This window comes from Mesoplodon densirostris, chromosome 4 (genome assembly GCF_025265405.1).
Source record: "Mesoplodon densirostris isolate mMesDen1 chromosome 4, mMesDen1 primary haplotype, whole genome shotgun sequence".
NCBI classification, from domain to species: domain Eukaryota; kingdom Metazoa; phylum Chordata; class Mammalia; order Artiodactyla; family Ziphiidae; genus Mesoplodon; species Mesoplodon densirostris.
Window position 1 is genome coordinate 149,458,491 of NC_082664.1, and position 14,631 is coordinate 149,473,121.

The following is a 14,631-nucleotide window of genomic DNA, read 5'->3' on the forward strand; positions in this document are numbered from 1 at the left end:
TGAGGTGGCCTAGGGTGCTATCCTGGTCTAACAGCCCCTCAACACAGATACCTGGTATGTCTCACATGGCCTTTGCCAAGAGAGGGCACTTCCCTTTTTTAAAAAAAAATTTTCTTGAAGTATAGTTGATTTACAATGTTGTGTTAATTTCTGCTGTGCAGCAAAGTGGCTCAGTTATACATATATATATATATATATATATATATATATATACAGATATATATGTGTATATATACACATATCTGTATATACATATATACAGATATGTGTATATATACACATATATATACATTCCTTTTTATATTCTTTTCCAGTATGGTGTATCACAGGATATTGAATACAGTTCTCTGTGCTATACAGTAGGACCTTGTTGTTTATCCATCCCATATATACTAGTTTGCATCTGCTAACCCCAAACTCCCAGTCCATCCTTCCCCCACTCCCCTCCCCCTTGGCAACCACAAGTCTGTTCTCTATGTCTTTTGAGTCTGTTTCTGTTTCACAGATAGGTTCATTTGTGTTGTATTTTAGATTCCACGTATAAGTGATATCATGTGGTATTTGTCTTTATCTGTTTGACTTCACTTAGTATGATAATCTCTAGGTCTAATGCCATTTGACATAATGCAAATGGCATTATTCCATTCTTTTTTATGGCTGAGTAATATTCCATTGTGTATATGTACCACATCTTCTTTATCCATTCGTCTGTCGAGGGACATTTAGGTTGTTTCCACGTCTAGGCTATTGTAAATAGGCACTTCCCTTTTCTTGGTATAGCCTTTTGGTGGGTGGATTCTCTTGGACTCACCCTTTTCAGAGACTGCCTGTTGGGAGTCCTTACTGGGGCCTTATTTGTAACCAAGTGATCTTGCCTTTCAGACCACAGCAGAGAAGTCTCCTGGGGCCTATTTCCTTCCTGAGTTTGCACTCTCCCCTCAGGGAAGTTTTCTGGAAGATACAACAGGGGAGCAGTTCCTCACGTATCGCTATGACGACCAGGTAAGAACTTCATTAAAGAGCCTATTTTTGGCTTTGCTATTTGCCAATGGGCAGGAAACAGTTTCTCAAAAATAACTTCAAAATAATTATATTTCCTCCTTGGCACCACTGATATAATAAACCCATTACACCAGGAAGGACCCCAAGATGCTGGGCTGCTCACGCTTGCATGTAGCTTCCTGCACAGTGTGTGGTTCTTGCTCTGGTTGGGGCATTGCCTTGAGTGACACATTGTCTTATTTTCATCAGAAATATTTCCATATTAATAATAATATTTAAATTTGTTCATTTCAGCTATTGCCAAATTCATCATGTAATTCTGAAATTATCCAAAAGTTCTGTTTTCTGATTAAGCTTTACTTTATTTACCCTCTTAGCTCTTACTTTATTTCTTTTACCAGCACCAAAACTTTTCTTTTCCAAGCCCATTTTCCAGAAAGGGAAAACATGTGTGCCTCTGTGTGAGGGCGCGTGTGTGTGCACATGCGTGTGTGTTTAAATCACTGCACGAAACCCAACTGGAGAGTGAGGCCATGCTTGGCTGAGATGCAGAAACCGCACACTCGGGACTGTGACTCTCCATTCTCGATTTACATTGATGCCCTAACAGCATGGAAGATTACATACGTCTTTGAAATCACTCACAACTCGTTTGAAACAGAGAATGTCGATTTTGCCAAAGGCAGAGGTTTCTAGCTGATAGGGCCTGAACTTCTGAGGCAGTGGTGCAAACTGGGCTAGGATTTACGATGATGAGTGACGTTCAAAGATCTGGTAGACCTTGGCACCTAAGGGGCCAAGTGTGGGTGAGGAATGGGGCAAGAGCGTCTTCTCACGGGACATGACGGGGTGGAGGAAGTTGGCCCAGGGACCGAGGTCCGCTGTGCTGTCCTGATCTGTGTGGTCAAGGCTGGTGAGTTCTGGCTTGAGTTGTGTAGGGCCTAGTTAGGGGGTGACAGATATTGCTTGGAAGGAGGAGCTCTGGGCAGGTCAGTCTGCCAACATGGGTAGATATAAGATGTGACAGCAGGGAGTGGTACGCAGCTCTGGGGCTGGCTTGGAGGTGGGCAGAGTGCAGATGAGGCTGGGAGGAGGATTAAAGTCTCAGGCAGCATAACTGGTTGATGAAGGATGGAGCATGGAGGGCGAGTAGAGATATCTATTGCAGGGTGCTATGTATCCCAGCTCAGGGGGAGGCACCATTGATTTTGATCCTCAGCTTCTACTGCGTGACCTGTGCTTGGTACATTGAGCTCTGGAGCTGGAATTGGGGTGAGGGGCAGGCTGTGAACCAGTACACCCAGCTGTGAGCAGGATGCTATCCAGGTAGTCAGGGGCAGGGGTGGGATGAGACCAGTTTTTTTTTTTTTTTTTTTTTTAATCAAAATTGTCAACATCAGGGCTTCCCTGGTGGCACAGTGGTTGAGAGTCCGCCTGCTGATGCAGGGGACATGGGTTCGTGCCCTGGTCCAGGAGGATCCCACATGCTGCAGAGTGGCTGGGCCCGTGAGCCATGGCCGCTGAGCCTGCGCGTCCGGAGCCTGTGCTCCGCAATGGGAGAGGCCACAACAGTGAGAAGCCTGTGTACCGCAAAAAAAAAAAAAAAAAAAAATTTGTCAACATCAATCATTTAAGTTCCCTGAATAGCGAGTCCACAAATAGTTATAAGGGGGGAGCAGGGGTGGGGTGGAAGATGATTCGATATTCATGTTATAGACCCCAGTTAATCCTTTGGACGGCATTTGGGCCTGGTTGCTAAGAGGGCGTAAACCATCACATTGCTTTCGGACCTTCTCCCTGATGGATTTTTAGAGGGCCTATGATTTTTTTTTCTGCTTTATAACAAATTTAATCAGTTATACATATACATGTGTTCCCATATCCCCTCCCTTTTGCGTCTCCCTCCCACCCTCCCTATCCCACCCCTCCAGGCGGTCACAAAGCACCGAGCTGATCTCCCTGTGCTATGCGGCTGCTTCCCACTAGCCATCTACCTTACGTTTGGTAGTGTATATATGTCCATGCCGCTCTTTCGCTTTGTCACAGCTTACCCTTCCCCCTCCCCATATCCTCAAGTCCATTCTCTAGTAGGTCTGTGTCTTTATTCCTGTCTTACCCCTATGTTCTTCATGACATTTTTTTTTCTTAAATTCCATATATGTGTGTTAGCATACAGTATTTGTCTTTCTCTTTCTGACTTACTTCACTCTGTATGACAGACTCTAGGTCCATCCACCTCATTACAAATAGCTCAATTTCGTTTCTTTTTATGGCTGAGTAATATTCCATTGTATATATGTGCCACATCTTCTATATCCATTCATCCGATGATGGACACTTAGGTTGTTTCCATCTCCGGGCTATTGTAAATAGGGCTGCTATGAACATTTTGGTACATGACTCTTTGAATTATGGTTTTCTCAGGGTATATGCCCAGTAGTGGGATTGCTGGGTCATATGGTAGTTCTATTTGTAGTTTTTTAAGGAACCTCCATACCATTCTCCATAGTGGCTGTACCAATTCACATTCCCACCAGCAGTGCAGGAGTGTTCCCTTTTCTCCACACCCTCTCCAGCATTTATTGTTTCTAGATTTCTTGATGATGGCCATTCTGACTGGTGTGAGATGATATCTCATTGTAGTTTTGATTTGCATTTCTCTAATGAGTAAAGATGTTGAGCATCCTTTCATGTGTTTGTTGGCAGTCTGTATATCTTCTGTGGAGAAATGTCTATTTAGGTCTTCTGCCCATTTTTGGATTGGGTTGTTTGTTTTTTTGTTATTGAGCTGCATGAGCTGCTTATAAATTTTGGAGATTAATCCTTTGTCAGTTGCTTCATTTGCAAATATTTTCTCCCATTCTGAGGGTTGTCTTTTGGTCTTGTTCATGGTTTCCTTTGCTGTGCAAAAGCTTTGAAGTTTCATTAGGTCCCATGTGTTTATTTTTGTGTTTATTTCCATTTCTCTAGGAGGTGGGTTAAAAAGGATCTTGCTGTGATTTATGTCATAGAGTGTTCTGCCTATATTTTCCTCTAAGAGTTTGATAGTGTCTGGCCTTACATTTAGGTCTTTAATCCATTTTGAGCTTATTTTTGTGTATGGTGTTAGGGAGTGATCTAATCTCATACTTTTACATGTCCCTGTCCAGTTTTCCCAGCACCACTTATTGAAGAGGCTGTCCTTTCTCCACTGTACATTCCTGCCTCCTTTATCAAAGTTAAGGTGACCATATGTGCGTGGGTTTATCTTTGAGCTTTCTATCCTGTTCCACTGATCTATCTTTCTGTTTTTGTGCCAGTACCATACTGTCTTGATTACTGTAGCTTTGTAGTATAGTCTGAAGTCAGGGAGCCTGATTCCTCCAGCTCCATTTTTCGTTCTCAAGATTGCTTTGGCTATTCGGGATCTTTTGTGTTTCCATACAAATTGTGAAATTTTTTGTTCTAGTTCTGTGAAAAATGCCATTGGTAGTTTGATAGGTATTGCATTGAATCTGTAGATTGCTTTGGGTAGTAGAGTCATTTTCACAATGTTGATTCTTCCAATCCAAGAACATGGTACATCTCTCCATCTATTTGTATCATCTTTAATTTCTTTCATCAGTGTCTTATAATTTTCTGCATACAGGTCTTTTGTCTCCTTAGGTAGGTTTATTCCTAGATATTTTATTCTTTTTGTTGCAATGGTAAATGGGAGTGTTTCCTTGAGTTCACTTTCAGATTTTTCATCATTAGTATATAGGAATGCCAGAGATTTCTGTGCATTAATTTTCTATCCTGCTACTTTACCAAATTCATTGATTAGCTCTAGTAGTTTTCTGGTAGCATCTTTAGGATTCTCTGTATAGTATCATGTCATCTGCAAACAGTGACAGCTTTACTTCTTCTTTTCCAATTTGGATTCCTTTTATTTCCTTTTCTTCTCTGATTGCTGTGGCTAAAACTTCCAAAACTATGTTGAATAAGAGTGGTGAGAGTGGACAACCTTGTCTTGTTCCTGATCTTAGTGGAAATGGTTTCAGTTTTTCACCATTGAGGACGATGCTGGCTGTGGGTTTGTCATATATGGCCTTTATTATGTTGAGGAAAGTTCCCTCTATGCCTACTTTCTGCAGGGTTTTTATCATAAATGGGTGTTGAATTTTGTCGAAAGCTTTCTCTGCATCTATTGAGATGATCATATGGTTTTTCTCCTTCAATTTGTTAATATGGTGTATCACGTTGATTGATTTGCGTATATTGAAGAATCCTTGCATTCCTGGAATAAACCCCACTTGATCATGGTGTATGATCCTTTGAATGTGCTGTTGGATTCTGTTTGCTAGTATTTTGTTGAGGATTTTTGCATCTATGTTCATCAGTGATATTGGCCTGTAGTTTTCTTTCTTTGTGACATCCTTGTCTGGTTTTGGTATCAAGGTGATGGTGGCCTCATAGAATGAGTTTGGGAGTGTTCCTCCCTCTGCTATATTTTGGAAGAGTTGGAGAAGCATAGGTGTTAGCTCTTCTCTAAATGTTTGATAGAATTCGCCTGTGAAGCCATCTGGTCCTGGGCTTTTGTTTGTTGGAAGATTTTTTATCACAGTTTCAATTTCAGTGCTTGTGATTGGTCTGTTCATATTTTCTATTTCTTCCTGATTTAGTCTTGGCAGGTTGTGCATTTCTAAGAATTTGTCCATTTCTTCCAGGTTGTCCATTTTATTGGCATAGAGTTGCTTGTAGTAATCTCTTATGATCTTTTGTATTTCTGCAGTGTCAGTTGTTACTTCTCCTTTTTCATTTCTAATTCTATTGATTTGAGTCTTCTCCCTTTTTTTCTTGATGAGTCTGGCTAATGGTTTATCAATTTTGTTTATCTTCTCAAAGAACCAGCTTTTAGTTTTATTGATCTTTGCTATCGTTTCCTTCATTTCTTTTTCATTTATTTCTGACCTGATCTTTATCATTTCTTTCCTTCTGCTAACTTTGGGATGTTTTTGTTCTTTCTCTAATCGCTTTAGGTGTAAGGTTAGGTTGTTTATTCGAGATGTTTCCTGTTTCTTAAGGTAGGATTGTATTGCTATAAACTTCCCTCTTAGAACTGCTTTTGCTGCATCCCATAGGTTTTGGGTCATCGTGTCTCCATTGTCATTTGTTTCTAGGTATTTTTTAATTTCCTCTTTGATTTCTTCAGTGATCACTTCGTTTTTTTTTTTTAATTTTTTTTTTTTTTAATTTTTTTTTTTTTGCGGTATGCGGGCCTCTCACTGTTGTGGCCTCTCCTGTTGCGGAGCACAGGCTCGGGACGCGCAGGCTCAGTGGCCATGGCTCACGGGCCCAGCCTCTCCGCGGCATGTGGGATCTTCCCGGATCGGGGCACGAACCCGTATCCCCTGCATCGGCAGGCGGACTCTCAACCACTGCGCCACCAGGGAAGCCCTCACTTCGTTATTAAGTAGTGTATTGTTTAGCCTCCATGTGTTTTTATTTTTTACAGCTCTTTTCCTGTAATTGATATCTAGTCTCATAGCATTGTGGTCAGAAAAGATACTTGATACAATTTCAATTTTCTTAAATTTACCAAGGCTTGATTTGTGACCCAAGATATGATCTATCCTGGAGAATGTTCTATGAGCACTTGAGAAAAATGTGTATTCTGTTGTTTTTGGATGGAATGTCCTATAAATATCAATTAAGTCCATCTTGTTTAATGTATCATTTAAAGCTTGTGTTTCCTTATTTATTTTCATTTTGGATGATCTGTCCATTGGTGAAAGTGAGGTGTTAAAGTCCCCTACTATGATTGTGTTACTGTCGATTTCTCCTTTTATGGCTGTTAGTATTTGCCTTATGTATTGAGGTGCTCCTGTGTTGGGTGCATAAATATTTACAATTGTTATATCTTCTTCTTGGATCGATCCCTTGGTCATTATGTAGTGTCCTTCTTTGTCTCTTCTAGTAGTCTTTGTTTTAAAGTCTATTTTGTCTGATATGAGAATTGCTACTCCAGCTTTCCTTTGGTTTCCATTTGCATGGAATATCTTTTTCCATCCCCTTACTTTCAGTCTGTATGTGTCTCTAGGTCTGAAGTGGGTCTCTTGTAGACAGCATATATATGGGTCTTGTTTTTGTATCCATTCAGCCAATCTGTGTCTTTTGGTGGGAGCATTTAGTCCATTTACATTTAAGGTAATTATCGATATGTATGTTCCTATTCCCATTTTCTTAATTGTTTTGGGTTCGTTATTGTAGGTCTTTTCCTTCTGTTGTGTTTCTTGCCTAGAGAAGTTCCTTTAGCGTTTGTTGTAAAGCTGGTTTGGTGGTGCTGAACTCTCTCAGCTTTTTCTTGTCTGTAAAGGTTTTAATTTCTGTGTAAAATCTGAATGAGATCCTTGCTGGGTAGAGTAATCTTGGTTGCAGGTTTTTCTCCTTCATTACTTTAATTATGTCCTGCCACTCCCTTCTGGCTTGTAGAGTTTCTGCTGAGAGATCAGCTGTTATCCTGATGGGGATTCCCTTGTGTGTCATTTGTTGTTTTTCCCTTGCTGCTTTTAATAAGATTTCTTTGTGTTTAATTTTTGACAGTTTGATTAATATGTGTCTTGGTGTATTTCTCCTTAGATTTATTCTGTATGGGACTCTCTGTGCCTCCTGGACTTGATTAACTATTTCCTTTCCCATATTAGGGAAGTTTTCAACTATAATCTCTTCAAATATTTTCTCAGTCCCTTTCTTTTTCTCTTCTTCTTCTGGAACCCCTATAATTCGAATGCTGGTGCGTTTAGTGTTGTCCCAGAGGTCTCTGAGACTGTCCTCTGTTCTTTTCATTCTTTTTTCTTTATTTTGCTGTGCAGCAGTTATTTCCACTATTTTATCTTCCACCTCACTTATCCGTTCTTCTGCCTCAGTTATTCTGCTATTGATCCCATCTAGAGTATTTTTCATTTCATGTATTGTGTTTTTAATCGATGCTTGATTCATCTTTAGTTCTTCTAGGTCCTTGTTAACTGTTTCTTGCATTTTGTCTATTCTATTTCCAAGATTTTGGATCTGGGAAATAGAATCTTGGATCATCTTTACTATCATTATTCTGAATTCTTTTTCCGATAGACTGCCTATTACCTCTTCATTTGTTAGGTCTGGTGGGTTTTTATCTTGCTCCTTCTCCTGCTGTGTGTTTTTCTGTCTTCTCATTTTGCTTATGTTACTGTGTTTGGGGGTCTCCTTTTTGCAGGCTGCAGGTTTGTAGTTCCCGTTGTTTTTGGTGTCTGTCCCCAGTGGCTAAGGTTGGTTTAGTGGGTTGTGTAGGCTTCCTGGTGGAGGGGACTAGTGCCTGTGTTCTGGTGGATGAGGCTGGATCTTGTCTTTCTGGTGGGCAGGTCCACGTCTGGTGGTGTGTTTTGGGGTGTCTGCGGACTTTTTATGATTTTAGGCAGCCTCTCTGCTAATGGGTGGGGTTGTGTTCCTGTCTTGCTAGTTGTTTGGCATAGGGTGTCCAGCACTGTAGCTTGCTGGTCGTTGAGTGAAGCTGCGTGTTGGTGTTGAGATGGAGATCTCTGGAAGATTTTCGCCGTTTGATATTATGTGGAGCTGGGAGGTCTCTTGTGGACCAGTGTCTTGAAGTTGGCTCTCCCACCTCAGAGGCACAGTACTGACTCCTGGCTCCTCAATTTGGGATGATTTGTTGTCTATTCATGTATTCCACAGATGCAGGGTACATGAAGTTGATTGTGGAGCTTTAATCTGCTGCTTCTGAGGCTGCTGGGAGGGATTTCCCTTTCTCTTTGTTCTCACAGCTCCAGGGTCTCAGCTTTGCATTTGGCCCCGCCTCTGCGTGTAGGTCGCCGGAGGGCGTCTGTTCTTCGCTCAGACAGGACAGGGTTAAAGGAGCAGCCTCTTTGGGGACTCTGGCTCACTCAGGCCGGGGGGGAGGGAGGGGCACGGAGTGCGGGGCGAGCCTGCAGCGGCAGAGGGCGGCGTGACGTTGCACCAGCCCGAGGCGCGCCGTGCGTTCTCCCAGGGAAGCCTTCCCTGGATCCCGGGACCCCGGCAATGACGGGCTGCACAGGCTCCCGGAAGGGCGGCGTGGACAGTGACCTGCGCTCGCACAGAGGCCTCTTGGCGGCGGCAGCAGCAGCCCCAGTGTCCCACGCCCGTCTCTGGGGTCCGCGCTTTTAGCCCGGCTCGCGCCCGTCTCTGGAGCTCCTTTAAGCAGCGCTCTTAATCCCCTCTCCTCACGCACCAGGAAACCAAGAGGGAAGAAAAAGTCTCTTGCCTCTTCGGCTGCTCCAGAGTTTTCCCGGACTCCCTCCCGGCTAGCTGTGGCACATTAGCCCCCTTCAGGCTGAGTTCTCGCCACCAGCCCCAGTCCTCTCTCTGCGCTCTGACCGAAGCCCGAGCCTCAGCTTCCAGCACTGCCCGCCCCAGCAGGCGAGCAGACAAGCCTCTCGGGCTGGTGGTGAGTGCCGGTCGTCACTGATCCTCTGTGCGGGAATCTCTCCGCTTTGCCCTACCCAGATACGTGGGGAGTTTCTTGCCTTTTGGGAGGTCTGAGGTCTTCTGCCAGCGTTCAGTAGGTGTTCTGTAGGAGTTGTTCCACGTGTAGCTGTATTTCTGGTGTATCTGTGGGGAGGAAGGTCATCTCCGCGTCTTACTCTTCCGCCATCTTAGAGGGCCTATGATTAATGGCTCCTTTTAATCAAGAAATTAATGCTCTAACAGGTTTTCATATGAGAGCTTCAGAGAAACTAACTGAGGAGGCAGTAAAGGATAGAAGAGAGTGTCTGGAAAATCACGAGCTCTGTGTTTTTTAATTAAAGAGTGGTTGATGCCTTCTCCAGGTTCTGCAGATAAATGATATTTAATATAATAACAATATAAAAGCTAGCAAAAGAGGAAAGTAAGCCCCTTTAGTCTTTCCAAAAGGCCTAAAGCAGATCTTAAAAGTGTGTGGCACGCTGTGGAAATTTTGTCTTGGGACACAGTGTTCCAGAGAGCCCCAGTGAATAGCATATGAAAACATTCTGTGTTGCCCCCACTGTGTATTTCTTTTAAGGGAAAGGAACAAGGTCAAACTATAACAAGCCAATAATAGCACCTACCCTCTGCTACTAAAGGCAAAGAAAATAGGCCTTTGTACCAAACTAGGTGTATCTGTTGAATGAATCTCAAGAATGTAATCATCTAGAGACTGTTAACCTATCAGCCCAAGCCTTGATTCTCTTTTCTCTTAATGCTGAGTGTGCAGACGGCACTGTAATATCAGGGAGCTTCTTAGGCTCAGGGGAAAAGTTGGATCAAATATGACTCAGTTTGAAAACTCCCCCTATCCTGTAACATACCATAAAATGTGAAGAACATCTAAGAACATAGACTCAGGAGTCAGACTGCTTTGGATTTGAACTCCATTTCTGATGTTTTATTTGCTGTGTGACTTCGGACAAGTTACTTCACTCCTCTGTGCCTCAGTTTTGTCATCTGTGGAATATATGATGGTGTCAACCTCACAGAAATGTTTTAAGGATTAAAGGAGATAATTCATATGTCTCCCTGCACAGGTTCTGGAGCATATAAGCCCTTAATTTAGCTATTGTTATTGCTAGTAATACTATTTGCAAAGACTCAATTCAGAGAATCTCAGATATTCTTATGCTAAAGAAAAGGAAGAAGCATATTCTCCATTAATGTCAAAGGGCCTCACACAATATGTTTAATTTTTTATTAAGGTATAACAAGCATATAGTAAAGTACACCCATATCTGAAGTGTAGAACTTGGTAAGTTTTTAAATAACTTTACACCTCTGTAGCCACCACCCAGGTCCAGCAATTAAACATTCCCAGCGCCCTAGGAAGCTCCTTGGACCCCTTCTGGTCAATATCCCTCACCCAAGAAGTAACCACCATCCTGACTTTTATCACTCTTATAGATTTGTTTTGGTTTTTACTTTTATTTTTTATATAAATGGAATCATACAGCACGTACTCATTTGTGTTTGGCTTCTTTCACACATCATGATGTCTGAAGGGTTCAACCAAGTTGCTGGATGCAACATAATTTAGGGTTTAATGTCTGTCGCGCTCTTTGGAACGAACTGTCTCATATTGGAACAGATCGCAGCATATTGGGTGGCATGCAGCATTGCTCTTGCACAGAAGTTCCTAGGTTGTCCCTCAGAGGTTTTCAGGGCAGCCCCTCCCAAGATTCCGTACCTGGGGTGTGGTGGAGGTGGTGTTCCAGAGTAGCCTTTGTTCCATCCCAGCAGCTGCTGGCATTCCATGGTCAGAAATAGGTCTATAGGTCTGTGTGAGTTCCCACCCAGGGCCGTCAATGTCTGTGCTGTCATGTTGCTTAAGTACACCTACCTGTGGAGTTTGCAGGTATGTGCCAGAGGCACTGTCCTGCTGTCCCAACAGCCTGAAATCAGAGTGACAAAGTGCTTGTGCTGCGGGCGCTGCTGTCTGGTTACTGAAGTTGTTGGGTGAAAACTGGGTTCACTAGGAACTTCCTACCTATCAAATACTCATTGGATAAAATGGGAAGCAAGCAGATGGTGTGTTTGCTCTCTTCGATGACCCCTGTAGGACTTTTTTTTTTTTAATTTAAGAACATTTTTATTGAAGTATAGTTGATTTACCATATTGTGTTAGTTTTAGGTGTACAGTAAAGTGATTCAGGTGTATATATCTATTATTTTTTTTCAGGTTATTTTCCACTATATGTTATTACAAAATATTGAATACTGTTCCCTGTGTTATACAGTAAATTCTTTTTTTTTTTTTTTTTTTGGCGGTACGCAGGCCTCTCACTGTTGTGGCCTCTCCCGCTGCGGAGCACAGGCTCCGGACACGCAGGCTCAGCGGCCATGGCTCATGGGCCCAGCCACTCCACGGCATGTGGGATCTTCCCGGACCGGGGCACGAACCCGTGTCCCCTGCATCGGCAGGCGGACTCTCAACCACTGCGCCGGCAGGAAAGCCCCTCTTTTTTTTTTTTTTAATTTAATTTTGTTTATTTTTTTATACAGCCTGTAGGACTTTTTAAAGTATTTTATTCTGGTATATTTTCATGAAGACCTTCAGGTCACTCTTCAAATGTCTCCTGGATTAGGTGTCTGGAAAACTAATAACCCTGAGGCCAGTAAAGCACAGCTGTGATGTAGGCTGTATTTAATGAGTCACATAAAAGGCACACTGTGGATTATACAGGGGGCTGAGATGGCTTCTAGTGAAGAAAGCCGTTCTGAAGCCAACTGGGTAGGAGTGCGGTTCAGTGCACGAAGGACTAGTCAGACAGCCTTCGTCTTGCTTCTGCCACTAATTGGCTTGTAATTCAATGAAGTTATCCAACATCTTTGGACCGCAGATGCCTCATTTGTCTTGAAAAACAAAGCGACCGTATTTCATGATCTGAACTCCTTCCCCCCAAAATAGTCTATTTTGCGAAAGTACAAAATGATTATTCTACATTGCACAGTGTTAATTGGATCATTCTGATTATCGAGGCAGGCTTGCCAGCGATGTAGTAAACTGTTACTTAGAGAATCATAGAATTTTACAACTGGTGGAAACTTTGGCTCAAATGCCTCATTTTACAAGTCAAGAAAACAGAGCCTCTGAATGTGCAAATGACTTACTCAAGGACACCCGGATGGTCATGTGAAAAAAACTAAAACTTACACTCCACACCTCAGGCTCACCCACTCTGAGATACATCCAGTTGCTTCTCTCAGAAGAATTGCCTAGAAAATTATCTCTTTTCCCAAAAATCCCGATTCCACTGTTATAGTGAATAGGGCTTTGGAGACCTTAGTACATCCAAGGGAATTTCATATTCATGGGTTGCATCATCAGCTCATTCTTAACTCCTTCGGGAATTTGAAATTAACCATTCTGATAGCACTTATATGGAGAATTATTATCACAGTAGAAATGACATTGTTTTCAAGGTCTGGGTGAAACGTGGTAGCAGAGATGAAAATGGCACCGACTTCCCATGTAGTGAGCAGATCCTTGGAATGAAAGCGTTCTGACATTCGGTTGCATCCGTGGTACAAGGTAGTTAAAATGTGTTAGTTTGGGATGACTTGCTAAGGAGCTTGTGGTGGAAAGCCTTGCTAGGCAGCCAGCCTCTGGGGTAGATTCTTTGGTCACTCCTCATGGTGGTTTTAGAGTTTTGTTCCCCAGAGGACCTGTTCACAGGCAAGCAGCTGAGTGTTGGCCGGTTCTAGGAAGTGGAGTCTTGAATTCTGTAGTTTGTTCTTTCTCCCATCGCTGATGAGGCAGAACTGAGAGCTGCTCAGCGTCTGCCGAAGTCTCTTTCTGGGAAAGAGGATGGCGAGTCTTCCCATCCTGCCCTTCAACTCACTGAAGCTTTAGACGTGGGGCTTCATGAGTTGTCATGGGACTGACTTAAAAGTCTGTCCCAGGATTCGTGTTTCTCCATTGAAAGTCATTTCTTTTCTTTTCTTTCTTTCTTTTTTTTAAAAAAAAAAGTTAGGGGAACTCTTTGTTTTGCACAAATATTCTTTTCTTTTTGTGTCTTATTTTTTAGCATTTGTTAGGTGCAGGGAAATGTGGAAGGTACATCTTCCCAGATTTTGTGGATTGGCTATAATGTGCTTCCTCCTTGTGGGCCCCCGTGGTGGGATAAAGGGGGTTAAGCACACTTAGAAATTCATGCCCATGTGCATTTTCCTATGGTCCAAGGATTGTCTTTTCGTGTGCACATGTTGATGTAATGTCTACCTTGCCACCTTAGGCTACAAAGCACCAAAAAGCTGAAAAACAAAAACAAAAACAAAAAACACCCAAAGCATTAACTTGAATTCCAGCATGTGGGATAAGGCTGGGTGTTCAGTTAGTGGTGGGTTCTGACTTTCCTAAAACTAACCTAGGGTAAATTCTAACATAAGCTTGCGGACATTTGGAAGAGAACCACCTGATTTCATGTTGCAGAGGTCCTTTTATACTGTCTATACCCATCATCCTTTCTCCCCTGTTACCTTCTGTCTCCCCTGTAACTCCAGGTAAGGAGCCCCTGGCTAATCTGGCATTTGTTTTGTCTCTTTTTGCCCACGTTTAAGTGGATTCAAGATGTTTTTTCAAGTTAACATTGCTTTTAGCTATATTCTGATCTACTGTTGCTTTCAGCGACCTTGATTTCCAAATTCTTATTGTCTCCTGCTGCTTCCTCCTCCTCCTTTTCTTTTTTTAAAATTTATTTTATTTTTGGCCACGTTGGGTCTTTGTTGCTACGTGCGGGCTTTCTCTGGTTGCGGCAAGCAGGGTCTACTCCTTGTTGCGGTGTGTGGGCTTCTCATTGAGGTGGCTTCTCTTGTTGCGGAGCACGGGCTCTAGGCACGCGGGCTTCAGTAGTTGTGGCATGTGGGCTCAGTAGTTGTGGCGCACGGGCTTAGTTGCTCCGGACATGTGGGATCTTCCCGGACCAGGGCTCGAACCCGTGTCCCCTGCATTGGCAGGCGGATTCTTAACCACTGCGCCACCAGGGAAGTCCCCTCCTCCTGCTTTTAGCTCTTAAAATTTGACTTCCAGCATCTCCTACTTCCATACCCCCCTCACCTTAGACGGGCATCCTTTTCAAGAATTTCACTTCCTTTCCTGAAGTCAAACACAGGGTTTGGTGTGAATCA

General features: G+C 42.9%; 1 protein-coding gene across 1 annotated transcript in view; it reads left to right on the forward strand.

Annotated features, from left to right (window-relative positions):
• Positions 1-14,631, forward strand: part of ADAMTSL3 (ADAMTS like 3) — a 377,697-nt gene that overhangs the window by 59,893 nt on the left and 303,173 nt on the right. The window contains 1 exon segment of the mRNA XM_060097479.1: positions 883-1,002. Within this exon segment, the coding sequence (XP_059953462.1) occupies positions 883-1,002 (120 nt within the window).